Below are 26,569 nucleotides of genomic sequence, written 5' to 3' on the forward strand. Positions count from 1 at the left end.
CCTCCTCCACCTCCTCCTCCTCCTCCTCCTCCTCCTCCTCCTCCTCCTCCTCACTCCTCCTCCTCCTCACTCCCCCTCCTCCTCCTCCTCCCTCCTCCTCCTCCTCTCTCCTCCTCCTCCTCCTCCTCCTCCTCCTCCTCCTCCTCTAGGTACACCCCGGTGGGCCGTTCATTCTTCTCCCCCCCAGAGGGGTACTACCACCCCCTGGGCGGGGGCAGAGAGGTGTGGTTTGGCTTCCACCAGTCCGTCCGCCCCGCCATGTGGAAGATGATGCTCAACATCGACGGTGAGTCACCGATGCGCTGGAAGCGACGTCACGGCGGGAGAGCACGAGGCACTGTTTTTTTTTTTAAACCGTATCGGACTCGTATTTCAAAACACACCGAGGTCATATGCTGAGGTCGTATGCTTCTCGACATCACGCGCCGTGATGTGACGATGTCCTAACTCCCCTCAAGGGAAACTCAACTTGACCTCTGCCTGCTTAATATGCATTCTGAATTCACTGAAAGTCTCTTTGGATTAAAGTGCTTCCTATTAGTTGTATTAGGTTGTAAATGAGTCGTCTCTGCTCACCGCCGCCCCCTAGTGTCTGCCACCGCCTTCTACAAAGCCCAGCCGGTCATTGAGTTCATGTGCGAGGTCCTGGACATCCGTAACATCGACGAGCAGCCCAAGACCCTGACCGACTCTCAGAGAGTCCGCTTCACCAAGGAGATTAAAGGTGGGCTCCTGAGCAGTGGTAAGAACTTCAGGAACAACCCTCGACCATCTCGCACACCTGCATCCTCCACCAAGGTCCTCACTAGTGATCGACCATCTCACACCTGCACATACCAAGGGCCTCACTAGTGCATGAGCATCTCACACCTCAAGCTACCACAGACCTCACTAGTGAACGACCATCTCACACCTTAAGCTACCACAGACCTCACAAGTGAACGACCATCTCACACCTGAAGCTACTCCAGACCTCACTAGTGAACGACCATCTCACACCTCAAGCTACCACAGACCTCACTATTATTGTCAGACCATCTCACACCTCAAGCTACCACAGACCTCACTATTATTGTCAGACCATCTCACACCTCAAGCTACCACAGATCTCACTATTATTGTCAGACCATCTCACACCTCAAGCTACCACAGACCTCACTATTATTATCCGACCATCGCTCACACCTGTAGATAGCATGGACCTCACTTGTGTCAGACCATCTCACCTGCCTAGTGATACCACCGTCCTCACAAGTATTAGACCATTTCACACACATGCAGACTTCCAGGCACCTCAAGAGGGACTCATTATGGGCTGTCTGTGATTTTAAATGTGGGGGCGTTACAAAGGAAACCACGGAAACGTGTCGCGAGTGTAGAATGTATGGTGTCGCCTCCTCCCATTGCCCTCTACACACCGTAATACTCAGACCCTATTGTGTTGGCGTTGGTTGTTTCATTGTTTTGTTTCAAGTACAACGAGTCCGGTCTCAAGTACAATGCTGTCCCTCTTTCCTCCCCTCGCTTGCGTGCGTGCGTGCGTCCAGGTCTGAAGGTAGAGGTGACCCACTGTGGGCAGATGAAGAGGAAGTACCGTGTGTGTAACGTCACACGCCGCCCGGCCAGCCACCAGACGTGAGTAGCCCTTGGATCCCATGACGCAGCAAAAGGGACCTCCTACCGGCTTTTAGTTCAGTTTGTGCTGATGATGATGATGATGATGAGGAACGATGAGGGATTCAATGAATTACCGCCATTCAAATACATATCAGGTGTTCTAAAATACAGGTTACTCAAAAGGCAACACACAATCACAGATCCAATTCCAGACTGCGGTGGCAAGTGTGTGTCCACACCCTGTGTGTGTCTGTGTGTGTTTGCGTTGAACATATCTGTGTGTCGCCCAGGTGAGTCCAAAAGTGAGACTCCATATTGTCCTACTCCATCCCAGGTTTCCCCTGCAGCTAGAGAGCGGTCAGACAGTGGAGTGCACGGTGGCGCAGTACTTCAAACAGAAGTACAACCTGCAGCTGAAGTACCCCCACCTGCCCTGTCTGCAGGTGGGCCAGGAGCAAAAACACACCTACCTGCCCCTGGAGGTAAGAGAACCCACCATGCCCCCCCCCCCCCACCTGCGTTAAATAACTCTTATACCTGTTCAAGGTAATAGGCAGAGTGTTAAAGGTGTGTGGCTGCAGATTTGTAACATAGTAGCAGAGGTGTGTGACAGGTGTGTTGTTCTGTCCTCCGGTGTGTAACATAGTAGTAGGGGTTACAGGTGTGTTGTGTCCTCAGCAGTGTCACATTGTAGCAGGTGTTAAAGGTGTATTGTTGTGTCCTCAGGTGTGTAACATTGTAGCAGGTGTTACAGGTGTGTTGTTGTGTCCTCAGGTGTGTAACATTGTAGCAGGTGTTACAGGTGTGTTGTTGTGTCCTCAGGTGTGTCACATTGTAGCAGGTGTTAAAGGTGTGTTGTTGTGTATAACATAGTAGCAGGGGTTACAGGTGTGTTGTGTCCTCAGGTGTGTAACATTGTAGCAGGTGTTACAGGTGTGTTGTTGTGTCCTCAGGTGTGTAACATTGTAGCAGGTGTTACAGGTGTGTTGTTGTGTCCTCAGGTGTGTAACATCGTAGCAGGGGTTACAGGTGTGTTGTTGTGTCCTCAGGTGTGTAACATCGTAGCAGGTGTTACAGGTGTGTTGTTGTGTCCTCAGGTGTGTAACATTGTAGCAGGTGTTACAGGTGTGTTGTTGTGTCCTCAGGTGTGTCACATTGTAGCAGGTGTTACAGGTGTGTTGTTGTGTCCTCAGATGTGTAACATAGTAGCAGGTGTTACAGGTGTGTTGTTGTGTCCTCAGGTGTGTAACATTGTAGCAGGTGTTACAGGTGTGTTGTTGTGTCCTCAGGTGTGTAACATTGTAGCAGGTGTTACAGGTGTGTTGTTGTGTCCTCAGGTGTGTAACATTGTAGCAGGTGTTACAGGTGTGTTGTTGTGTCCTCAGGTGTGTAACATTGTAGCAGGCCAGCGCTGCATCAAGAAGCTGACTGATAACCAGACCTCGACGATGATCAAGGCCACGGCTCGCTCTGCCCCCGACAGACAGGAAGAGATCAGCCGGCTGGTGAGTAGCGGCGACCACTGGTCCACGGATGGGGTCTCGCCTCCCGTGAGCGACCCCGTGTGGACGGGGGTGGTACTACCAGACAGAGAGACGACAGAGACTCATGACCTCTGATCTCTGTTCGCCTGCAGATGAAGAACGCCAACTTCAACCTGGACCCGTACATCCAGGAGTTTGGGATTAAGGTGAAGGACGAGATGGCCGAGGTGACGGGCCGGGTGCTGCCTGCACCCATCCTGCAGTATGGAGGCCGGGTGAGAGGAGCTGCTGTGCGACACACCGTGGAGCTACAGTTCCTAGACGCTACTCGGGTCGAACGGGGTCGCAACCACGATCTGATTTTAACTTCCGAGCTTGTGTTTTTTCCCCTTCTTGGACCAGAACCGGGCCATCGCCACACCCAACCAGGGGGTGTGGGACATGCGGGGGAAGCAGTTCTACAACGGCATCGAGATCAAGGTGTGGGCCATCGCCTGCTTCGCCCCGCAGAAACAGTGCCGAGAGGAGGTGCTCAAGTACGTGGAGACGACGTCCGATGCGTTTTCATTAATGCTGGTGGTCCTTACAATATGATAAAGGAAATGGAGAGGGAAGATACGGAGAGAGGAGGAGGAGTAAGAGAGAGAAAGGAGAGGAATGGGAGGAGAGATGGATAGAGGAGAAGGAGGAAGAGGGGAAGGAGGAGAGATGAGCGAGGTTGGAAGGAGGGGATACTGCTTTGCTAATGCTATCAAGTAGGAGTGGGTCGAGGCAGGTTCCCACCTCACGCTCTCTGTTCCGCTTCCTTCCCAGGAACTTCACGGACCAGCTGCGTAAGATCTCCAAGGACGCTGGGATGCCCATCCAGGGCCAGCCGTGCTTCTGTAAGTACGCCCAGGGGGCCGACAGCGTGGAGCCCATGTTCAGACACCTGAAGAACACCTACGCCGGCCTGCAGCTCATCATCGTCATCCTGCCCGGGAAGACCCCCGTCTACGGTCAGAACCCACATCATACTAGTCTAGAGAGGCCCAGATACCTCTAACTCAGTCTACAAAGACCCCCGTCTGCAGTCAGAAACCACTCTAGAGAGACCCATTAACCACCAGGAACTATACCAGATGGACCCAGACACCTCCTCAAACGAATTTAGAAAGCTTCTTATCTTTTCTAGAAAGTACCTAGTCTGCACTCGGAAACCTCTTTGAACTAATCTAGTTTTAAATCTTGGTTCCAAAAGCTGGTTTAAAAATTATTTTAGTGGCCTATATGTAAAAGGGGTTTTAAACAATATGAATAATGTGAACTTAATGGTATAGGTCATTTGTTCTCGAAAGTGTTAATGATGACTTTGGTTTAAGAGAGGGTATTTCTCATAAAGTTAGTTCTACAGAGCAGTAAAGTGTGTTTGAATGCAGTGTAGTGTAGCAGAGTATTTTCTAGACAGTGATAGTAAACAAAGTGTGTGTGTGTGTGTGTGTGTGTGTGTGTGTGTGTGTGTGTGTGTGTGTGTGTGTGTGTGTGTGTGTGTGTGTGTGTGTGTGTGTGTGTGTGTGTGTGTGTGTGTGTGTGTGTGTGTGTGAGTAGCGGAGGTGAAGCGTGTGGGAGACACCCTCCTGGGCATGGCCACGCAGTGTGTCCAGGTGAAGAACGTGGTGAAGACGTCTCCCCAGACGCTGTCCAACCTCTGCCTCAAGATCAACGTCAAGCTGGGAGGAATCAACAACATCCTGGTCCCTCACCAGCGGTCAGTGGCCCCCTCCCCTCCCCTCCCCGCTGCCCCCTCGGCGGCCGACACACCCCTCTGACCAGGCCTCTGCTCCTCCTGGCTGTTCAGGCTATCATCGTTCTCCCTCTCTTCTCCCCTCAGCTCGGCTGTGTTCCAGCAGCCTGTTATCTTCCTGGGAGCCGACGTCACCCACCCCCCTGCTGGGGACGGCAAGAAGCCCTCCATCACTGCTGTGAGTTTCTTTCATTACTTTACGACTGCTGTTAGTAGCTTCAATGCACTCCCAAACCCCCCCCCCCCCCCCCACCCCCCCAACGTCCCTTCACGGCCACCAGCCAGCCAAGCTACGCTAGTTCACATCACACAGTTTCAGAGCCAGTTAGACCGGACAGAACACTCAAATCTGAAGTCTCTCGCCTCTGACTGGGAGGGGCGGTATCTTTGAACAATCCGCTCATTTAACAGCATAGTACTCAAATTACGTTGTTGTCGTGACAAGTAACATAGTTTTACAGTTCAGTCATTTATTTAACTAGGCTTTCAAGCAAGGGACTTGTTTCTGTTCAAATCCCAGTGTTATTCACGGTTTCTGTTTCCATTCTACTTCTTGGTGGTAAACTGCCTACTACAAATGTGTAGCTCAGCTAGCGAGATGCTATTTATGATGCGGTCTGTTTTTTGACCTAAACATAGCACAATTACGGCTGCTTCACGAAGAAGAGTTTTTTGTTTGAATATAAACAAACTAGGAGGGGGGGAGAGGGGGTGGAGCAAAGAGGAGAAGGGGAGGAGTTAACGAGAGGCCGAGGAGAGAGGGGGAGAAAGTAAAAGGAGACATGAGGACGAGAGAGAAGTGAGACCAGAGAGGAGACACTTGTGACTCGGGGCTGAGTCATTCATTCCCCTGCTACCCCCAAACAGGAAATGACATCATTGTAGACCTCAGCCTCCGCCTTCGTAACCTTTACGGTGTGGTTGGCAGGAGACTGTGAGTAAGAGAGAGAGAGAGAGAGAGAGGTTCAGACGGGGGACATGTTTTGGTATCGGAGAGAAAAGGAGAGAGTTCAGCTACTAGTCAGCATTATGCATGATGGCAGGGGCTGAACATTGTTTGAAAGTAACCTGCAGCCCACAGCCCACATCTGTACTCTCTTAATATTTTAATAATATTCTCCCTTTTCATCTATGGGGGATTTTTATGAATCATCATTTTTTTTTAATGGTAATGGAAAAAAAAAGTACCCAAACAAACAAGTAAACTTAAACAAATATATAGTGTAAGTAGTATAGTCCAGTCCGAGGGATACTGATTTACCCCCATCCCTCCCCAGGTGGTGGGCAGTATGGACGCCCACCCCAGCAGGTACTGCGCCACGGTCCGCGTCCAGAGGCCCAGGCAGGAGATCATCGAGGACCTGTCCTTCATGGTGCGAGAGCTCCTGATCCAGTTCTACAAGTCCACCCGCTTCAAGCCCACCAGGATCATCTTCTACCGGGACGGGGTTCCAGAAGGACAGCTACCCCAGGTCCGGCTTCACCCCAGACCCTGTTTTGGGGTTATTGTTTTGAGGGAAATTTAGTAGTAGTTACCGTCAACCACATGGCTACATAGATTATATTGCTTCGCACTTTGAGACAGAGGAGGTGGAAAACGACAAGGCTGATTGGTCAAAACCGTATCATTCAGTTTGCACATTTTAAGACCAAGGGAACGTTACTATGGATGACCAAGTGTGCCGCAGAATTAATGTATGAACGTTTGAACGGGCTTAAAGCTTGGCGGCCTCGTCATTGTGATTTGACTTGCCATTCATACTGATTGTAGTTACAGTACATGTGGTTGTAGCTGCACTAGCTTCATCTGATTGTAAGTGTTAGGATTGTTGCAACGGTTGGTTCGTCTGATCACTCGGTTAGTCTCATTGTTGTTCCCTTAGGGTCTGTCTGATCAGCTGGTTAACCTTAAGTTCTGTTCTCCTGTAGATCTTACACTACGAGCTGCTGGCGATCCGGGACGCCTGCATCAAGCTGGAGAAGGACTACCAGCCCGGCATCACCTACATCGTGGTCCAGAAACGCCATCACACCCGCCTCTTCTGCGCAGACAAGTCTGAACGAGTGAGTACACTTGACGCGTCTTACTGTCTGTCCCTCTCGGATTCAGTGATGTGTTGAGTGGACGATGAGTTGTGTACAGTTATGTATAATGGAGGGATTTGTGGTTGCCAGATTGGGAAGAGCGGGAACATTCCAGCAGGAACCACCGTGGACACCAGCATCACACACCCCTTCGAGTTCGACTTCTACCTGTGCAGCCACGCTGGAATTCAGGTGAGCATACTGACGCACACATACACGGCCTCATAAATACACGACAACGGATCTACAACAGTGCAACAACGACTAAACTACACCGCTAAAGAACTACATGGCTTCAAGCTACACATCACTACACAACTGCGGTGCAACAAAACTGCGCTGCTACGTGTCTAAACCGCTAGGACACATCTACACTATTCCACAGCTATACCGGGACACAGCTGCCCTGGGAGATGGCACCACTGCAACACATTTACACCACTATACATCAGCCCGCTACACATCTACACTGCTGCTCGACTGTGCCGCAACACAATAACTATGCTATGAGCACAGCTAAACTACCACACCCCTGCATAATAACCCCCCTACAAACCCTTCGACATAGCAACACGACGACACTGCTAATTAGTCTCACCGCTAAACAACTGCACAGGGACAAAACTGCAAAACCTCACCCCTAAATACTACACAGCTATAATACTACTGTGTGTGTGTGTGTGTGTGTGTGTGTGTGTGTGTGTGTCTGTGTTGTGTTCTCCAGGGCACCAGTCGGCCCTCCCATTACTACGTCCTCTGGGACGACAACCGCTTCACGGCGGACGAGCTGCAGATCCTCACCTACCAGCTGTGCCACACGTACGTCCGCTGCACGCGCTCCGTGTCCATCCCCGCGCCGGCCTACTACGCACGTCTGGTCGCCTTCCGCGCCCGCTACCACCTGGTGGACAAGGAGCACGACAGGTGAGACGGTCGAACACGTCCTCATTGGTCCTCTCATGGAGGACGTTACCTATGATTGGATTATAAAAGTGATTCACGTATATTGATCAAACTCTATTGATCAAACTCCGTTGCATAGGATATTCCAACACATTGATTGTCTCAGTCTGCTCAATGATAACATTTAAATGTACATAATGCCTGACGCCAAGTGTGTTGTGTGTGTGTTTTTGTCCGTGCAGTGGAGAGGGCAGCCATGTCTCTGGTCAGAGCAACGGCCGGGACCCTCAGGCGCTGGCCAAGGCGGTCCAGATCCACCACGACACCCTGAGGACCATGTACTTCGCCTGAGCACCCACCCTGACCTAGTCCGGGTATACCCACGCTGCCTCGCGCGCGATTTCATTGCGCGCTGCTAGGCAGCCTGGATTCCATGGATCCGATTTTCGCCTGAGATAGGGAACCAATCACAGAACGGGGAGGGACGGCAAGACGACGACGACGTCTATGCGACACACCGAAGCTTGTAGTTTACGGATCCAAAATGGCAGCAGACGCGTTACCTTTCGATGCAGCCTTAGATAGTGTTCTAAGTAGTTTAGAACGAACGTTTATTTTGAAAAAATTGCAACTTTCGGCGTTAAACTCTTTCATTACCAAGAAGGATGTCTCTGCCCTGCTGCCAACAGGCTTTGATTGGCTATGAGCAACGTACAGACTCATATGATAGACATTCGTAGCGCCCAATAAACGGCTCCGGGCAATCGTAAACCACGCCTCAAATACGAGAAAATGAATGTGTGGTTCCCAGACCTCATCTCAATGTAGAGTGAGATGAGGTCTGGCGTTAGCCAGGCTAACCCTGACCCTGGCCCATGCCAAACTCCACTTTATCACTCCCATAGTGGGCATACAGACCCCAGTATGCCCCTCCCCCAAGACCACCACCGCCGCCACCACAATGGCCTCCATCACCATGCTTAGCCCGGTTAGCCTTGGCTAGCTACATCGTGGCTAGCTACATCGCGGTTAGCAACGGTGTGGCTAGCTACACCAGGGTTAGCGGTGCCATCATATGTAAACCAGAACAAACTACAGAATCGAAGAACGCTTGTGAATATCATTGTTTTTATTGTTATTTTTTAATGTTACTCTCTGGCACTATTGCTTTTTTTATTTGATCTAATTTCAGACTTTGGGTTTTATTGACGTTACAGTATTGTATGCTTACTCCTCTGCACGTAAGGATGCAATGCGGACGGGATGGTCAGAATCGAGATCTGAACCTCTACCTGTTTAGACAGTTTCCATGGCGATACCTGAGGCTAGCTAGCTACTGCGGCTAGCTAATGCAGTGCCCAGGAGCCCACTACACACATCCCTACCTATCACCTGAATCAATCGCCACCTTTTCTCATGTTTTTGTGTAATATTATTATTATTATCATTATTATTGTTTTAAATGCCTTCAAAAGTCTGTCATGGTACATTAGCACTTCGTACTAGCATGTAGAAGCCACTAGCCCTGCACAACAGCGTTTGTTAGCAAATGGGGTGCTAGCCCACTGCTCTATATATGAGAATATGTGGTGCTAGCGTGAAGCGCTATATATGAGCATATGTGGTGCTAGCCCGCAATACTATGTATGCACCTATACAATGCAAGCCTACCACTCTAGGTATTGCCAAAATGAAGTGATAGCCTGCTACACTATATATTAGCATATGTGGTGCTAGCAAGCTGCCCTATGTATTAACCTATGTGGTGCTAGCGTGAAGTGCTACGTATAAAGAAAAGAAGGAGAAGCTGTAGCATATCATATAGCATATCATAGCATCGAGGCTACATGCTGTCGCGTGGCAGTTGGCCGAGTCCCTTAGAGATTTAGCCCATAGAGGAAGTTAGCGTTTAAATAGAGGGACCATTTAGCATCAAGTGTATGAGATGTTCTCGCACCTAAACCAGCATTCTCAACCAGCCAGACGATGCCACCTAACAGACTCCTAGCCAGGAGCAGAACCTGGGCGGCCCTTAGGGATAACGTGGCACTTTTTACTCATCTGATCGTTTTACTGGAGGACCAGTAGTTTCTGTATGACGGAGGGGTAATCCAGATCTGATCTAGTCTGTTCAAAAAACCTCACTGCCCTCATACTTCCATGTCCGAACCCTGGAGGAACCAAGCTAACGGGCTAGCTATGGCAACTCTGTTAATATTATATCTGTTAGCGGCTCAGCGACCACTAAGTGCTGCACAGCGGAGCGCTATGTTAGCCAGACACCTTGCTGGCGCTTCTCTGCACATTGTCATGTGCCACACAATATCCAAGAACACACACACGCACACACACACACACACACACACACACACACACACACACACACACACACACACACACACACACACACACACACACACACACACACACACACACACACACAACAGTAGGCCTATACGCTTACACCGCACCAAACAGACCTTACCAGGAGATACTTGGCGGCAAACACAAACCTGGTTAATGCAAGCCTACTTACGCCAGATTTGCGAACACAAACCTTAGCGAGGACAAACTTAAGCTAACACAAGTCTGTTCTCGTCTTCCCCTCCTCTCCTCGCGCGCCCGAAACACCAAACTTTCTCTCATCTTCCTGATCCTGCCTCTCTGCCGAGTCTCCCCCCCCTCCTCCCTCCCTCCCTCCCCCAGGCCTGTGCTAGACCAGCCCCATTGGTGCGCTGTGTGCATGCAAGCAACACAGATAGGGGTTGGCTACAAGGGTCTGGGCCCCTCCTGAAGACCCCCCCCCCCCCCCTGCATGAGAGACACTCTCCAAGTATCCTAAGCTGGTATCCTGAGCCTCCTCCTGAGTCGGCTCACAGCTGCCCGTCGTTCTGCCTCAGCGTGTCACCGCGGTGACGGCGTCCCTTTTGTTTACGTCCTGTTTTTATGAATATGATTGTTATCGTCGATTAGTATTATGATCATGTGTAGGTTGAGAGTCTATCTGCCCCGTCCCCCCCGTCTCGACTCGACTCCTGTCTGGCCGACGGTTTGATTCCCGCTGGGCTTCGAGGGGACCACGGCAGCAGTGACGTTTGGACGTTTTTAAAAAAGGAAAAAAAGAAATCATGTTTATGAACTTGCGTAGTTGAAATGCCTTTATACTCCCTTTTACTGTTCCGGTATTGTGTCTGAGGTGATTTGTACATATTAATAGATATGAACCTGATATGTATTTGGGCTCAGCGTTGCCCCACCTCGCCCTACCCCTCCTCCTACTTCTACTACAACCCAAACCAGATGCGGTTGTCCACGTATTGAAGCCACAAAGCACCTTGTATACCGGGGTTCTCTACCCCCCCCCCTCGACCCCTGACCCCTGGATAGCAATACGACGCCACAGATCTCATCGCAGCACTTCCCCAGACACCAACACACAGCAGCCTACCTGGCCACTCTGTGTCTGTAATAATAATATTATGAGGCTATATCTGTCAGGAATGGTTATTTTTCAAAGAAAATAAAATGTGATTTTTATATGAATCCTGCCTTGTTTTTTGGTTTTATAAGACTGAGTTTTCAATTAACTTGTCGATTTAGAGCTTGTTACTATAGTTTGTTTACATATTTTTATGATTATGGTGATTGATATGAAGCAATTATGTTCATTAGATTGAAAGGTTAATATTTGTTTATCTTTTTTGACAACAGGACGATTAATAATTGATCATGGTCGGTCAACAATTGTAGATTACTGCATGCTTATTATGCCAACGTATGTAATTGTACAAAATAATGAATTGATTAATATCGATTTAACGTGGGAGGAGTGGATACGAACGACGTCAGACGCCAGTGCCCCGCCTCTTCCCATCGCTGTCAGAAGAGGAAATATGACCATATTTAGACAGCAGCTGGAGTCCAGAGAGTTGATATGTCAGCTGGACTGGAACCACCGATAACTCGGCAAGGAGGGATTTAACTCGCGACCTGAATTTAGACTGAATCTTAACCTAGACTGTGCAATCCGGGATGTTTTGGACGCGTTCAGGACTTCCAGCGTCATCGGAATCCGCTTCCCTATGAGCTTGGGGTCGTGACAGCTTCCCCATATCGCGATAGGAGCGGTTTTGTCGCTACAACTTCAAACTATTCGGCACCTACTAGCCTAACCTATCGCTATAACCCGGTTTCTTACCCGGGTTTTGGAGTACCAGCATGTCTGTGTAACCACTGTCAAGTTCCAGGATTGTCTGGGGAATGTGAGGACGCTGTTCTTACGGTTTGTGGACGGCGAGTGTCGTCTGATTTGTTTCTTATAGAATTTGGTTTTAGTCACTTTCCCCACCCCCCACCCCCAACGCCTGGCTACCGAGCTAGCAGACATGGCTAACAAAGTGTAGCTTGTGTTCACTGAGCGTTAAAAACACGGCTATGCCGACACGGCGACACCATAGAGCCCGGTAAATAGGAGTCCCGGTGACGGACTGCAGTAGAGCCCGGTGTGGCAGTCAGCACGAGTGTGGTCGGAGGGCCAGGACGCCCCGCCAGGACACGGCCCATCGCCGTGGGAGACAGCGGACCTTACGGAGGACGAGTTCCCAGCTTCAGACCGCTTAGGTCCCGGCAGAGACCGGGGCACTGACCTCATGAATGGACACCGGAACAACAGGTAAACTGTTGTCGAGTGGACGTTCAGTACAATAACTTGAATATGAATTGCATTAATATTTGTCCGGATTACAACTTGTTCACATGTCCTCCTGCATGTAGACCTTCTGTGGATTTATAGATATCTGGTGCTGTGGTTTGTTTTTACCTGCTACGGACTCACCAAGTCTTACAAATATGTTGTCTACGCACATAATGTAAAATTGTTATAAGTTGACCGTAAGGTCTCCTCGTGTGTTTGACAGCTACTAGGGAGCAACCGGGCTGTTTATGTTGTCAGTAGGGAGGTTTGGTGGTTGTCAGTAGGTTTCATACAACCATCTACTTGCTTTCTTACAAGTAGGTCTACCCTACTTATTTACTTGCCTTGTTACGTGATGGAAATCTCAATCAAAGTGAAACTTTACTAGTCATCGCTACTCTACGCTTAAACATTTTAATAATTAAATGTATATGGACAGGTTATAGAGTGATGTTTGGTGCTGTTTCGTCCATGTAGCTTAAATTGGTTATGACCGATTGGATCAGGTAACCCTAGCCTAGCCCTTAGCTGTTCTTTTCAGGCTGCATGAGGGAAGAACTTATTTCACCAACTCACTGGCTACATCATGCAACATGTTGAGTCCCAGTGAAACCTTGTGTCGCTGGGTGTTCCTGCATGGTTGCTGCTGTGTGTCAGCATTTAACATGTTCTAAAAGGAATACATTTCTATTTACTATAGGGGTTGGATCAGGATTAAGGAAGCACTTTGACCACCACTGTTGAGTCTGCCATTCAGAAACCCAGGGATTCCCGCCAGTGGTTGCCACGACAACCCCTTAGTCCGTCTGTTGTGTTCGTTGTTCTGCACTTTCCCACCATTCCGAAAACGTTAACATTACAGGATGTGATGTCATCGTACACCTGTTGCTGTTCGCAGTGTCTCATGTCGTTGGACAGATGTTAGTGAAGAAACGATTTATAACGATCTTATATGTTTCTCAGAACATCAGCAACGACTATGATAAACAGACTACAGACAGAGACAGAGAGAGAGAGAGAGAGAGAGAGCGCGCGTTAGCGAGAGAGTGAGGGATATTACGAAGCGAGAGAGTAACAAGTAACAGGAGTTTTGTTACTGGCATGTTTTTCAAAGCTGTATTCCCCTCCACGCGGTCCAAAGACCCCGTCATCCCACGCATGTGGTGAATCACATGCGTGTCTTGCTTTGAACCTGTCCCTTTGTTGGGGAAGGGGGGGGGCTTGAGGGGTGTGTGACACATTCAGTTGGTTGCAAGTGGTTTTCCCCTCGCACATTTAGAAAGTCAATGTTGTCGTTTGTCACTTCCTTTTTAAAAAAGGTGCAATCTAAAATACCCCTTTTTCAATTGAATTGTAAAAGAAAAGAAGTTGAGGAGTTCCAGGGTTTAGAGATGTACCGCAGAGTAAAACAAAACAAAACAATCAAACAATTATTAATGGTTTCTTTGAATCCAATCTTCTCTCTCTGTCTCTCTGTCTCTCTTATTCCCCCCCCCCCCCCCCCCCAGCAACGGTAGCGGTGGAGGCCCAGGCTCTGTTCCAGGTGCCCAGGCGCCCGGGCTTCGGTTCAGCAGGGAAGCCCATCAGGCTCCTGGCTAACTGCTTCCAGGTGGACATCCCCCAGATGGATGTCTACCTGTACCAGGTGGACATCACGCCGGAGAAGTGTCCTCGCAGGGTCAACAGGTAGCCTGTCGCTACCGCTCACATGCATGCAGGCTAAAATGATGCTGATCAATTATTATTATTATTATTATTATTATTATTATTATATATTTCAATGGGAAACCGTTAGCCAGTACCTACCGCGGAGATGCCTAGAGGCTAATGTATGGTGTTTTTCTACATGGGTGAGCTTAGATAGCTGCTGCTGAGTGAGTAGTTCACAGACCAGATACTAGCTAAAAGACTATATTCCAGACCTATGTTACAGACTATGCTAAAGACCAGATTAAATATTAGATTAGTAACCAGTTAGCTGATTGGGTTATATACTAGATAACAAAAGTGATGAAATGCCATTTTACAGACTACAGTATATCGAACATTACATTTCAAACTAGATTACTGACGAGGTTATTCACTACATTACTAAACAGAAGACGGACTAGATTGGAGGCTAGAATGCAGAATCTGCTGAAGACGAGATGAAGAATAGATTATATACCATTGCATCCTAGATTACAGTCTACAGAACACGTCAGATTAAGGACTGAATGAGAGCTTTTGACGAAGCGGTCCCTTTTGTTGCGCAGGGAGGTGGTCGACTCTATGGTGAAGCACTTCAAGGTGACCATCTTCGGGGACCGGAGGCCCGTCTACGATGGGAAGAGGAGCTTGTACACGGCTAACCCTCTACCTCTAGCAGCAGCTGGGGTGAGAAACTCAAGTGACTCGGTCACTCTCCCCATTCAATCACTCCCGCACTCGCGCACTCCCACACATGTATTTCCTTACATCGTCTGTGACCACGTTCCTCCCGTTTGCAGGTGGACCTGGATGTCACGCTACCTGGGGAAGGGGGGAAAGACCGTCCCTTCAAGGTGTCCATTAAGTTGGTCTCCAACGTGAGTTGGCACACGTTGCACGATGTGCTGGCGGGGCACGGTACCCCAGACCCCCTGGAACTGGACAAGCCCATCAGCACCAACCCTGTTCACGCCGTCGACGTGGTGCTCAGACACCTGCCCTCCATCAAGTACGTTGTAACCTTTTACGGACTGACGGGTCGCCTCCGGTTCACTTCCTGATTTAGTCATTACTTCTTCCTGTTTACCCAACGGTTTACTTCCTGTGTTTGACTTCCTGGGTATGGTTCCTGTTTACTTCCTTGTTACCTTCCTGTCCACTCCCTGGTTAGGTGGCCTCATTAGGTTACCTGGTGACTGCTGCCTTGTTACTAAAACCATGAACTCTGTTAAACTATTTGAAAAGAACCCAAGGGATATTGCCACCAAGCCTGATATTTTTAGACGCTCCCTGTGAACACGTATTTGCGATGTTGCTTTGATGCTGACCCTTTCCGTACGCCTCGTTTCCACATACGTATGTTTTTCGTATCCGTGCTTCCGTCAATTTACGGAAGAGGTCGCTAGTGTTTTACGTACGGACATGAATTTATTTACGGACAGCCAAAAAGATGGGGGAGCGTATGATAATGGCCGTTTTTAGGAGACCGGTACTTTGGAACATGAGGATCGACATATACAGAGATAAAAACAAAACCAACCAGGCTTGGAAAGAGATCGGCGAGGAGTTTGGCCTGCCAGGTATTTGCTTGTTTTGTGAAAAACTTTCATACGGTATCTCCGTAAAACGACGGCGAAAGTTACATTTTTTTGAACGTATATTACGGACATACCGGACAGAGATTTTACGGAGGGGAGGAGTCTCGGAGGAAAAACTGACATTACGGAGAATCACATAGGAATGAATGGACTTTCGGTCGGAGACGGTTGGATCGCATACGAGAATGTACGTATGTGGAAACGAGGCGTAATAATATCTTAAGCATTGCTTAGCCCAGAACTTTTATCCTCTGTATGATGCGTCACCCATGGCATCAATTTCCATCATAAATCCAATGTGAGGTCTCTGATCTCAAGGAAAAAAAAAAAGACCCAGTGTTACGCCAAAGCCTACCTTGCCTCCGCCCCTGTAGTGTGTCTTTATCCGCCAGCAAAGACCTGTCAACACCACGCAGCTCTCTTATTCCTCAGTGCGGGACTCTTATCATGGTCCATGCTGGTGTGACCAAGATGAGCCCCAGAGGAGACTGATGGGTTCTGGGTATTAAGGTCACTTCTCTTTGTTTGGTCCTAAAAGGTGTGTGTGTGTGTGTGTGTGTGTGTGTGTGTGTGTGTGTGTGTGTGTGTGTGTGTGTGTGTGTGTGTGTGTGTGTGTGTGTGTGTGTGTGTGTGTGTGTGTGTGTGTGTGTGTGTGTGTGTGTGTGCAGGTACACACCCGTGGGCCGTTCGTTCTTCTCCCCTCCAGAAGGTTATGACCACCCGCTGGGCGGGGGAAGAGAGGTGTGGTTTGGCTTCCATCAGTCTGTCCGCCCCGCCATGTGGAAGATGATGCTCAACATCGATGGTGAGGTCCACTGATCAACAAATACCTCATTAAGAAACACATCGCCTGGTCACCTGTTCAATGGATACACCACCTGATCAATTAAGGCATCATTGATCATTAAATACATAATCTGAAGAGGGAGAGAAACAGAGGTCATGTTAGAGTTAGGGCTGCTCGATTATGGGAAAAATCATAATCACGATTATTTTGGTCAATATTGAAATCACGAATATTCAAACGATTATTTTTTAGATTGAAAACATGTATTTATTCAGATTTATTTTTTGTAACTGAGAACTGGTTAAAAAAGGTCAAAAGAAAATTTTCCAATCTAAAAGGATATTCAGATATGTATCCACCTGTTCTGCCCTTTCTATAAAACATAAAAAAGAATATATATTTTTTTCTTTTTTTTTTAAACTCGATTATGTTAATTTTGTGATGTTTGACGCTAAAATCGAAATCGCAATCAAAATTTGATGAATCGCCCAGCCCTAATCAGAGGAGTGGGACGTTGATCGTTGGCTCTATGGGGGCCAGCTGTTACCGTGGAGACGGGGGTGTGTGTGACGGTATAGGTCGAAGAAAGAATCTCCCGCTTTCTCACCGTCCATTAGTCTCTATCTCTGTCTCTCTATCCATCATACTCTTTCTATCAGTCCTATCTCACACTAAATCTCTCTTGTATTCATCTCTCGCCCAAAGTAATGAATACAGAGTGTCTGTTAATAGCAGGTCAACATGTAAACAATGATGCAAACTGTATGCAAACGCCCTATAAGCATTGGGGTAAACCAAAAGAGGATGTCACTTCTCGACTTGCCGTGTTACACAGCGTGCTACAACCTTCACATAAATAATTGTAGCTGTTACATTATGCCAAATTCCTGAACACTCAAAGAGAATGTTTTATGAAGATGCACTCTAACAATTAAATAAACAAGATGGAAGATCTATATTCCTATTTCCTCTATAAGAACACCACTGCAGTTTCATTTGTATATACATTCTAACAATATGAAAACATAAGTCTTTGGGAGTGTTGTTTTTGAAATGTGTTCATCTATATTGTGTGTGTGTGTGTGTGTAGTGTCTGCCACAGCGTTCTACAAGGCCCAGCAGGTGGTCCGGTTCATGTGTGAGGTTCTGGACATCCACAACATCGATGAGCAACCCCGGCCCCTCACAGACTCCCACCGGGTCAAGTTCACCAAGGAGATCAAAGGTCCGTACTTACTGGCCTTAGTTTGAGTACGTAGGGCGTTTCCGATTCCGATCGGGGGCGAAAATAAGTGTGCCACAAGGACCCGGAAGGTGTACTCAAAACGGTCAAACCGCAAAGTGCGGATTGATGTACACTTTTCGTACTCAACGGCAGCCATCTTGGCTACGTAGCGGAAGAGGGCGGAGCCAGGCTGAGCCAAAGTCGGCGCATTTTCCACGGAGCCTGCATTAATGGAGTCATTTTGTAGTTTGTATAGCTTTTATAGCTTTGTATAGCTGCTAGGCGTAAAGACTTCACCGTCTAAAGCGGGATGTTTATTGCGGGGGAGGAGCCGCGGCGGCAGTCGTGATCGTAATTTCCGGTCAGTGCAACGCAGAGTATTCGATTTGGAACAACACTGACATCTGAAAATTAGAGCACTTAGTGAGTACGGATAGTGTACTACATTTAAGTGTACTCATGGAACTATGGACATTGGAACACAGTCTGTGTATATTCGTGATGTATGTTAAATGTAATCTCCCCAAAAAATTCAGAATTTGTATTGTGGAGTTTTGTGCAGGTTGTATGTGATATTTTTATTTTATTTTTTTATTTTTTAAGTACTGCAATGGTAACTGTCTCTCTGTCTCTCCAGGTCTGAAGGTAGAGGTGACCCACTGTGGGACCATGAGGAGGAAGTACCGTGTGTGTAATGTCACTCGCCGCCCGGCCAGCCACCAGACGTGAGTCAGTGTGTGCGTGTGTGTGTGTGTGTGTGTGTGTGTGTGTGTGTGCGCGCTTAGCCAGAGACCGACCACATTAACGCCAATTCACCATGAGCAAAACGGCTGTGTTCAGTAGTGAGTCATGTGTTAGCTTGTTGCTTTAGCATCTCATCAGGGCTACGTTTGGATGTAAGGGTTCTTTTACCTCTCTCCGCTGCACTCACCGTACTTCTCATCTGGCAATGTGTCATGCTTCCGGGAAATAAATTCTAATACTATGAGTAATCATTTAAAGAGACAGTCTCGCTTTTATCTTCCATTTCAAGACGTCTGAGAAAAGCGCTTTGAGAAGGATGAAACGGCGTGAGGAAGGATAGTTTAGTGGTTAGGGTGTTTAGCCATATCCCCTCTGGCTGCTTTATGACCTGTGTCTGATCTCGTATGTCGCTTCGGAAAAAAAGAGTCTGCTGAAATAGCAATAGTAATATCAGGGAACTCTCCTTGAACTGGAGTCCCTACGCTTCCACATCACAACAAGCAGTTACCCTCTGACCCACCTGCTGTCAATCTAGACGGGGGTTAAACCCAGACAACCTGCCTTCTGTCTAGAAGGGAGTTGTACCCAGACTACAGGCCTTCTGTCTAGACGGGAGTTGAACCAGGACAACATGCCTTCTGTCTAGAAGGGAGTTGTACCCAGACTACAGGCCTTCTGTCTAGACGGGAGTTGAACCAGGACAACATGCCTTCTGTCTAGATGGGAGTTGAACCCAGACTACAGGCCTTCTGTCTAGAAGGGAGTTGAACCAGGACAACCTGCCTTCTGTCTAGATGGGAGTTGAACTCAGACTACAGGCCTTCTGTCTAGAAGGGAGTTGAACCAGGACAACCTGCCTTCTGTCTAGATGGGAGTTGAACCCAGACTACAGGCCTTCTGTCTAGAAGGGAGTTGAACCAGGACAACCTGCCTTCTGTCTAGATGGGAGTTGAACCCAGACTACAGGCCTTCTGTCTAGAAGGGAGTTGAACCCAGACGACAGGCCTTCTGTCTAGAAGGGAGTTGAACCAGGACAACATGCCTTCTGTCTAGATGGGAGTTGAACCCAGACTACAGGCCTTCTGTCTAGATGGGAGTTGAACCCAGACTACAGGCCTTCTGTCTAGACGGGAGTTGAACCCAGACTACAGGCCTTCTGTCTAGACGGGAGTTGAACCCAGACCATTCTGCTAACGCCTCTCCCTTGTCTCAGCTTCCCCCTGCAGCTAGAGAACGGGCAGACGGTGGAGCGCACGGTGGCGCAGTACTTCAAAGACAAGTACAGCCTGCAGCTGAAGTACCCCCACCTGCCCTGTCTGCAGGTGGGCCAGGAGCAGAAACACACCTACCTGCCTCTGGAGGTAAGAGTACCATCCAACCCTTCCCCCCCACCCCCACTAACTACTTCCAGTACTAAGGTTTAAGTTAACAGGGTTTAAACTAGCTTCATAACTAGTTTGTGGGTTCGGCTCATAACTGGGTATTAAAGGTGTGCGTCTCCAGTTGTTTAACATTGTAGCAGGTGTTAAAGGTGTGTTGTTGTGTGTAACATTGTAGCAGGTGTGACAAGTGTGTTGTTCTTTCCTCAGGTGTATAACATAGTAGCAGGTGTTACAGGTGTGTGTGTGTGTAATATTGTAGCAGGTGTGTAGCATTGTAGCAGGTGTGAAAGGTATGTTGTTCTGTCCTCCGGTGTGTAACATTGTAGCAGGTGTTACAGGTGTGTTGTGTCCTCAGGTGTGTAACATTGTAGCAGGTGTTACAGGTGTGTTGTTCTGTCCTCCGGTGTGTAACATTGTAGCAGGTGTTACAGGTGTGTTGTTGTGTCCTCAGGTGTGTAACATTGTAGCAGGTGTTACAGGTGTGTTGTTCTGTCCTCCGGTGTGTAACATTGTAGCAGGTGTTACAGGTGTGTTGTTGTGTCCTCAGGTGTGTAACATTGTAGCAGGTGTTACAGGTGTGTTGTTGTGTCCTCAGGTGTGTAACATTGTAGCAGGTGTTACAGGTGTGTTGTTGTGTCCTCAGGTGTGTAACATTGTAGCAGGTGTTACAGGTGTGTTGTTGTGTCCTCAGGTGTGTAACATTGTAGCAGGTGTTACAGGTGTGTTGTTGTGTCCTCAGGTGTGTAACATTGTAGCAGGTGTTACAGGTGTGTTGTTGTGTCCTCAGGTGTGTAACATTGTAGCAGGTGTTACAGGTGTGTTGTTGTGTCCTCAGGTGTGTAACATTGTAGCAGGCCAGCGCTGCATCAAGAAGCTGACTGATAACCAGACCTCAACGATGATCAAGGCCACGGCTCGCTCTGCCCCCGACAGACAGGAAGAGATCAGCCGGCTGGTGAGTAGTGGAGACCAGCCCCCCCTAGTGGGCGGGTGGGGTCTTACTCTTTCTTTCTTCGTTTTTTTCTTTCTTTAGTTTCGTTTTTTCTTTCTTTCTTTCTTTCTTTCTTTCTTTAGTTCCGTTTTTTCTTTCTTTCTTTCTTTCTTTAGTTTCGTTTTTTCTTTCGTTTTTTCTTTCTTTCTTTCTTTCTTTAGTTCCGTTTTTTCTTTCTTTCTTTCTTTCTTTCTTTCTTTCTTTCTTTCTTTCTTTCTTTCTTTCTTTCTTTCTTTCTTTCTTTCTTTCTTTCTTTCTTTCTTTCTTTCTTTCTCTCTCTCTTTCTTTCTTTTACCCCCACCATTAGCTCTATAATGTCTCATTCAAGGAATTATAATGCACGACACACTGGTGTCGGTTAAAAATGTTGACAGAATTTGTGTTAAACTTCTTGCCATACGACTCATCTCCTCTACATGAAAAGCTGGTACAACCTGGTAGCAGGAAAGTATGGGTATAGTATTTCACAGGAATGCCCTCACTACTTCCATGATGTGTGGACCAAGGTGTCTCATCCAAAGGCCCTGACCCACGGGTTCTCCCCTGGTTCTCACCTCAGGTGCGCAGCGCCAACTACGAAGCGGACCCCTTCGTCCAGGAGTTCAGGTTCAAGGTGCGGGACGAGATGTCCCAGGTGACGGGGCGCGTGCTGCCCCCACCCATGCTGCAGTATGGAGGTCGGGTGAGCACCGAAAACTACCTGGTACCTACACCTGTCTGTCTGTCTGTCTACCTGTATGCCTGACCTTGAACCTACATGTGTCTATCTGGTACTTACAGCTGTCAGACTGTTTACCTGTCTATCTGACTGCCTGGAACCTACATGCGTCTGTCTGTACTTACAGCTGTCGGACTGTTTCCCTGTCCATCTGACTACCTGGTTACCTACATGTGTCTGTCTGTCTATCTGGTACTTACACCTGTCAGTCTGTAAACCTGTCTGTCTACCTGGGACTTAAACCTGTAAGTCTGTCTACCTCTCTGTCTGACTACATGGTGCCTACATGTGTCTGTGCGTTTACCTGGTACTGCCACCTGTCTGTACACCTGTCTTTCTCCATATCTGTCTATCTGGTACTTACACATGTAAGTCTGTCCACCTCTCTGTCTGACTATATGGGGCCTACATCTGTCGGCCTGTCTACCTAGTACTTACACCTGTCTGTCTACCTCTCTGGCTGACTACCTGGTACCTACATGTGTCGGCCTGTCTAACTAGTACTTACACCTGTCTGTCTACCTCTCTGGCTGACTACCTGGTACCTACATGTATCTGTCCGTCTTCCTGGTACTGACACCTGTCTCTCTGACTAACTGCCTACCCAGTTCCTACAGATGTTTTTCTGTCTATCTATCTGTATGCTTGCCTGTTGTTAGCAAGTCAGTATTATCTTTATCATATTAGCATGTTGTAATAAAAAATGGGTTCTGATCAAATCAAGTTGTTTGTTAAGTTAAAGCTGTGATAGTAATGATATTGTTTTGAGTACGTTTTGTTTGACTTGTTTTGCATACAAATGTTAACCAAGCCTCCATGCTACATCGTGTGTGTGTGTGTGTGTGTGTGTGTGTGTGTGTGTGTGTGTGTGTGTGTGTGTGTGTGTGTGTGTGTGTGTGTGTGTGTGTGTGTGTGTGTGTGTGTGTGTGTGTGTGTGTGTGTGTGTGTGTGTGTGTGTGTGTGTGTGTGTGTGTCCCCTCAGGAAGTAAGTTTTTCTTCTGGTTGTAAACAAATGTTGGAATCAGTGTGTGAGTTAGGATACATCATGCTGAGTAGGCACCTCTATCTCCAGTCGTGTGTCTGTATTGGCGTGTGTGAGTATGTATGTGATATAATTTTGGTGTGTGTCTGTTAGCATTTGTGTGTGTGTGTGTGTGTGTGTGTGTAAAGATATGACTGGTGTCTGTGTGGGTCAGTATTTGTGTGTGTGTGTGTATATGGGGGGGGGGTATCCCTGGTGTGTGAGTGTGTATGTGTCAGCATTCGTGTTTAGTATTGGTATGTATGTGATAAGACTGCGGTGTGTGCGGGCGTTGTGGCTGTGTGTGTGTGTGTGTGTGTGTGTGTGGGGGGGGCATTACTTTGGTGTCGTGTGGATGTTGTGTGTGTGTGTGTGCACGTATTGCTGTGTGTGTGTGTGTGACACGCCTGCGGTGTCTGTGGTTTCAGAGCCGTACGGTGGCGACCCCCAGCCAGGGTGTGTGGGACATGCGGGGGAAGCAGTTCCACACCGGGGTGGAGGTCAAGATGTGGGCCATCGCCTGTTTCGCCACGCAGAGACAGTGCCGAGAGGAGATCCTCAAGTATGGAGCCGCCTCCCTCCGCTCCTCTCCTCCTCCTGCCGCTATAATCCTCTCCTCCTCAGTTGTTATTATCCTCTCCTCTGCCCTCCCCTACAATCTTATCCTCTCTCCCTCCTCCACAAACCTCTCCTCCTCTCTCCTCTACAATCCTCTCTCCTCTCCTCCTCTCTCTACAATCCTCTCTCCTCTCCTCCTCTCTCCTCTCCTCCTCTCTCTACAATCCTCTCCTCTCCTCCTCTCTCCTCTCCTCCTCTCTCTACAATCCTCTCCTCTCCTCCTCTCTCCTCTCCTCCTCTCTCTACAATCCTCTCCTCTCCTCCTCTCTCCTCTCCTCCTCTCTCTACAATCCTCTCCTCTCCTCCTCTCTCCTCTCCTCCTCTCTCTACAATCCTCTCCTCTCCTCCTCTCTCCTCTACAATCCTCTCCTCTCTCCTCTCCTCTCCTCCTCTCTCCTCTCCTCCTCTCTCCTCTACAATCCTCTCCTCTCTCCTCTCCTCTCCTCTACAATCCTCTCCTCTCCTCCTCTCTCTTCTACAATCTTCTCCTCCTCTCTTCTACAATCCTCTCCTCTCTCCTCTACATACCTCTCCTCTCCTCCTCTCCTCCTCTCTCCTCTACAATCCTCTCCTCTCCTCCTCTCTCCTCTACAATCCTCTCTACAATCCTCTCCTCTCTCCTCTACAATCCTCTCCTCCTCTCTCTACAAACCTCTCCTCCCCTCTCCTCTACAATCCTCATCTCTCCTCCTCTCTCTACAATCCTCTCCTCTCTCTACAATCCTCTCCTCCTCAAACCTCTCCTCCCCTCTCCTCCTCTACAATCTTCTCCTCTACAATCCTCTCCTCCTCTCTTCTACACTCCACTCCTCATTTCATACTTTTTGCTGATTAAACCAGTTTGAGGAATTATGTGTAGATTAAGTATAAGTGTAAATATTGTAGTATTTGAGGCGTATAGTAAAAAATAACCTTGGTTAAGCAAGTGTTAATTAAGTATAGTACTTTAGTAATATGAGTTTTTCATGAGATAGATGGAAACTGCAAATACTGAATAATAACAGTAGTATAGTATTTGAAGTAGCTTGCTTCTGCTGCAGGGGCTTCACGGACCAGCTGCGTAAGATCTCCAAGGATGCTGGGATGCCCATCCAGGGCCAGCCGTGCTTCTGTAAGTACGCCCAGGGGGCCGACAGCGTGGAGCCCATGTTCAGACACCTGAAGAACACCTACGCCGGCCTGCAGCTCATCATCGTCATCCTGCCCGGGAAGACCCCCGTCTACGGTCAGAACCCACATCATACTAACTACATACATACTAACTCAGTCTAGACCCCTTTCTGCATTCAGAAATCCACTCAAACTAACCCAGAAAGACTCCCATCTACAGTCATAAACCACCTCTAAACAAGACTTAAAAGAACCCTGTCTACAGTGGGTAGCACCAGAAACTAGTCCTTCTAGTCCAGGGGTCTCAAACTCAACTTACCTGGGGGCCGTTGGAGGTAGAGCCTGGGTCAGGCTGGGCCGCATCAATTATTCCACAGAAAAAAGGTGCACAACTGACCCAATCTAAGTTAATGATCGGGCTATATTTTGATCACGTTGGCTATGTAATCGCTGACAACAGGGGACATTTCATAGTGGTTGGTGGAAACCGGGACATTTTAGCGTCCTTTGGCTTTTGTCGGGACTCAGGACACCCAACTCAAAATTGGGACTGTCCCGGCAAAACCGGGACATCTGGTCACCCTATCACAAGTGATAAAATAGCGTGGCACGCCACTCAGCAAAAATGTGCATTTGACAACAACGCGTGGTCCGCATTAACACTAGACTTTGATGTCGAGCAGGGGGCCACCAAATATCATCCCGCTGGCCTCAATTGGCCCCCGGGCCGCGAGTTTGAGACCCCTGGTCTAGTCAGTTCAGAAACAACCTGTTGTCAGGCTTGGCTTAGTCTTTTCTGGAGAGTATAGTAAATGAAGTGTGTGTGTGCGTGTGTAGCGGAGGTGAAGCGTGTGGGAGACACCCTCCTGGGCATGGCCACGCAGTGTGTCCAGGTGAAGAACGTGGTGAAGACGTCTCCCCAGACGCTGTCCAACCTCTGCCTCAAGATCAACGTCAAGCTGGGAGGAATCAACAACATCCTGGTCCCTCACCAACGGTCAGTACCCCCCCTCACGGAGGTTAAGCTAGCATCACGCCAACTCATTTATTGCTCGTAGTACAGATGGCATCGTGTTCCGTCTGTTCGCATGGAGTTTCTGCTAGGATGATTGCAACTATGTTAGCACCCGGCTAGTCTCTCGCTAACTCAGTTAGCATCTCAGGTTTTAACTCCTAGGTCAGCTAGCTTCCTGCTCAGTATGTTGGCATGGGGGTTGTAACTCTGCTACTATTATGCTAACTCAATCAGCACGCAGGTTGTAATGTTGTAATGTGTGTCTGGCAGGCCCTCGGTGTTCCAGCAGCCTGTTATCTTCCTGGGAGCCGACGTCACACATCCCCCGGCTGGGGACGGCAAGAAGCCCTCCATTGCAGCGGTGAGCGAACCGGCTAACCCTAATGTGTCATGTGGGACTTCGCATGGTTTATATGCATTGAGATTAGTGCTGTCACGTGATTAAAATATTTAATCGCGATTAATCGCATTAATGTCATAGTTAACTCATGATTAATCGCAAATCGGCTTGCCTTGTGCAAATGTTTTTTTATTGATAACAACATTGGCATATACTGATCAAAACAGGACGATACAAAAAAAAGCCTATAGTGCAACTAAACGATGAACATACAAACATACTGCCTTGAACATAGCAGTCAGGCTACTGCTTCTTTGTTTTGAGCCAAAGAAAAAAAAAATGAACGCCATTAAAATTGTCTTGCGTTGACGCCGTTAATAACGCGTTTAACTGACAGAACTAATTAAGATACATTAACGCAGACAGGAAATATGGGTGCCCCGACAGCAAGTTTGGATTCTGATGTGTACCATACCCAGACCCCAATATTATTAATTTGTATTTGTGTGCTTGTACTTCTTGTTGTGCTGTCTTGGTCCGTGTGGGCTCATGAATCTGTAACGGGACCTTGAGTCAAGTTTGAGAAAGGCGCTATATAAAATAAACATTTTTATTATTATTATAGTAGCTCCTCTGGCACAGAAGGCAGCAACAAAGTCCAACCGCCTCAGGCCCCGTCTCTGCAGTCCACAGTCGGGGGCAGCCCTCTCCATGTCGGCGCCGGAGGACTAAACCGTGTTATCTTTCTGGAACCCCTCCCCAGGTG

The 26,569-nt window shown here is 48.2% G+C and overlaps 2 protein-coding genes and 1 long non-coding RNA gene across 12 annotated transcripts in view; all 3 read left to right on the forward strand.

Moving 5' to 3' along the window:
* The window catches only part of ago1 (argonaute RISC component 1), a 43,205-nt gene that overhangs the window by 6,789 nt on the left and 9,847 nt on the right, over nt 1-26,569 (forward strand). For 3 of the 9 annotated variants that reach the window (XR_009525969.1, XR_009525968.1, XM_060053149.1), the window contains exons 5-19: nt 150-286; nt 590-742; nt 1,548-1,635; nt 1,952-2,099; nt 3,003-3,122; nt 3,254-3,376; nt 3,504-3,637; nt 3,915-4,099; nt 4,689-4,848; nt 4,972-5,062; nt 6,162-6,356; nt 6,814-6,948; nt 7,060-7,161; nt 7,694-7,893; nt 8,115-8,219. Coding sequence is in view for 6 of the 9 variants with exons in the window: in XM_060053149.1 (XP_059909132.1) it covers nt 150-286; nt 590-742; nt 1,548-1,635; nt 1,952-2,099; nt 3,003-3,122; nt 3,254-3,376; nt 3,504-3,637; nt 3,915-4,099; nt 4,689-4,848; nt 4,972-5,062; nt 6,162-6,356; nt 6,814-6,948; nt 7,060-7,161; nt 7,694-7,893; nt 8,115-8,219 (2,076 nt within the window). In the remaining 3 variants the exon portion in view is untranslated. Of the gene's footprint in view, nt 1-149; nt 287-589; nt 743-1,547; nt 1,636-1,951; nt 2,100-3,002; nt 3,123-3,253; nt 3,377-3,503; nt 3,638-3,914; nt 4,100-4,688; nt 4,849-4,971; nt 5,063-6,161; nt 6,357-6,813; nt 6,949-7,059; nt 7,162-7,693; nt 7,894-8,114; nt 11,416-26,569 lie in introns of those variants that run through there. The other 6 variants (XM_060053152.1, XM_060053153.1, XR_009525970.1 and 3 more) reach the window with 5 other exon arrangements.
* ago3a (argonaute RISC catalytic component 3a) overlaps nt 11,801-26,569 on the forward strand; it is an 18,378-nt gene continuing 3,609 nt past the window's right edge. Inside the window, exons 1-15 of one of the 2 annotated variants that reach the window (XM_060053156.1) lie at nt 11,801-12,544; nt 14,074-14,251; nt 14,821-14,941; nt 15,055-15,263; nt 16,521-16,657; nt 17,730-17,864; nt 18,502-18,589; nt 19,822-19,969; nt 20,826-20,945; nt 21,541-21,684; nt 23,149-23,282; nt 24,379-24,563; nt 25,286-25,445; nt 25,734-25,824; nt 26,567-26,569. The exon at nt 26,567-26,569 is cut by the window's right edge and continues 192 nt beyond it. In XM_060053156.1, coding sequence (XP_059909139.1) covers nt 12,526-12,544; nt 14,074-14,251; nt 14,821-14,941; nt 15,055-15,263; nt 16,521-16,657; nt 17,730-17,864; nt 18,502-18,589; nt 19,822-19,969; nt 20,826-20,945; nt 21,541-21,684; nt 23,149-23,282; nt 24,379-24,563; nt 25,286-25,445; nt 25,734-25,824; nt 26,567-26,569 — 1,872 coding nt within the window. In that variant the 5' untranslated portion in view covers nt 11,801-12,525. The remainder of the gene's footprint in view (nt 12,545-14,073; nt 14,252-14,820; nt 14,942-15,054; nt 15,264-16,520; nt 16,658-17,729; nt 17,865-18,501; nt 18,590-19,821; nt 19,970-20,825; nt 20,946-21,540; nt 21,685-23,148; nt 23,283-24,378; nt 24,564-25,285; nt 25,446-25,733; nt 25,825-26,566) is intronic. The other variant, XM_060053157.1, reaches the window with a different exon arrangement.
* Nucleotides 12,551-13,556, forward strand: LOC132458945 (uncharacterized). The gene is made up of 2 exons (XR_009526046.1): nt 12,551-12,838; nt 12,887-13,556. It is a non-coding gene; the product is annotated as an uncharacterized LOC132458945 (long non-coding RNA).

This window comes from Gadus macrocephalus, chromosome 6 (genome assembly GCF_031168955.1).
Source record: "Gadus macrocephalus chromosome 6, ASM3116895v1".
Classification (NCBI taxonomy): Eukaryota; Metazoa; Chordata; class Actinopteri; order Gadiformes; family Gadidae; genus Gadus; species Gadus macrocephalus.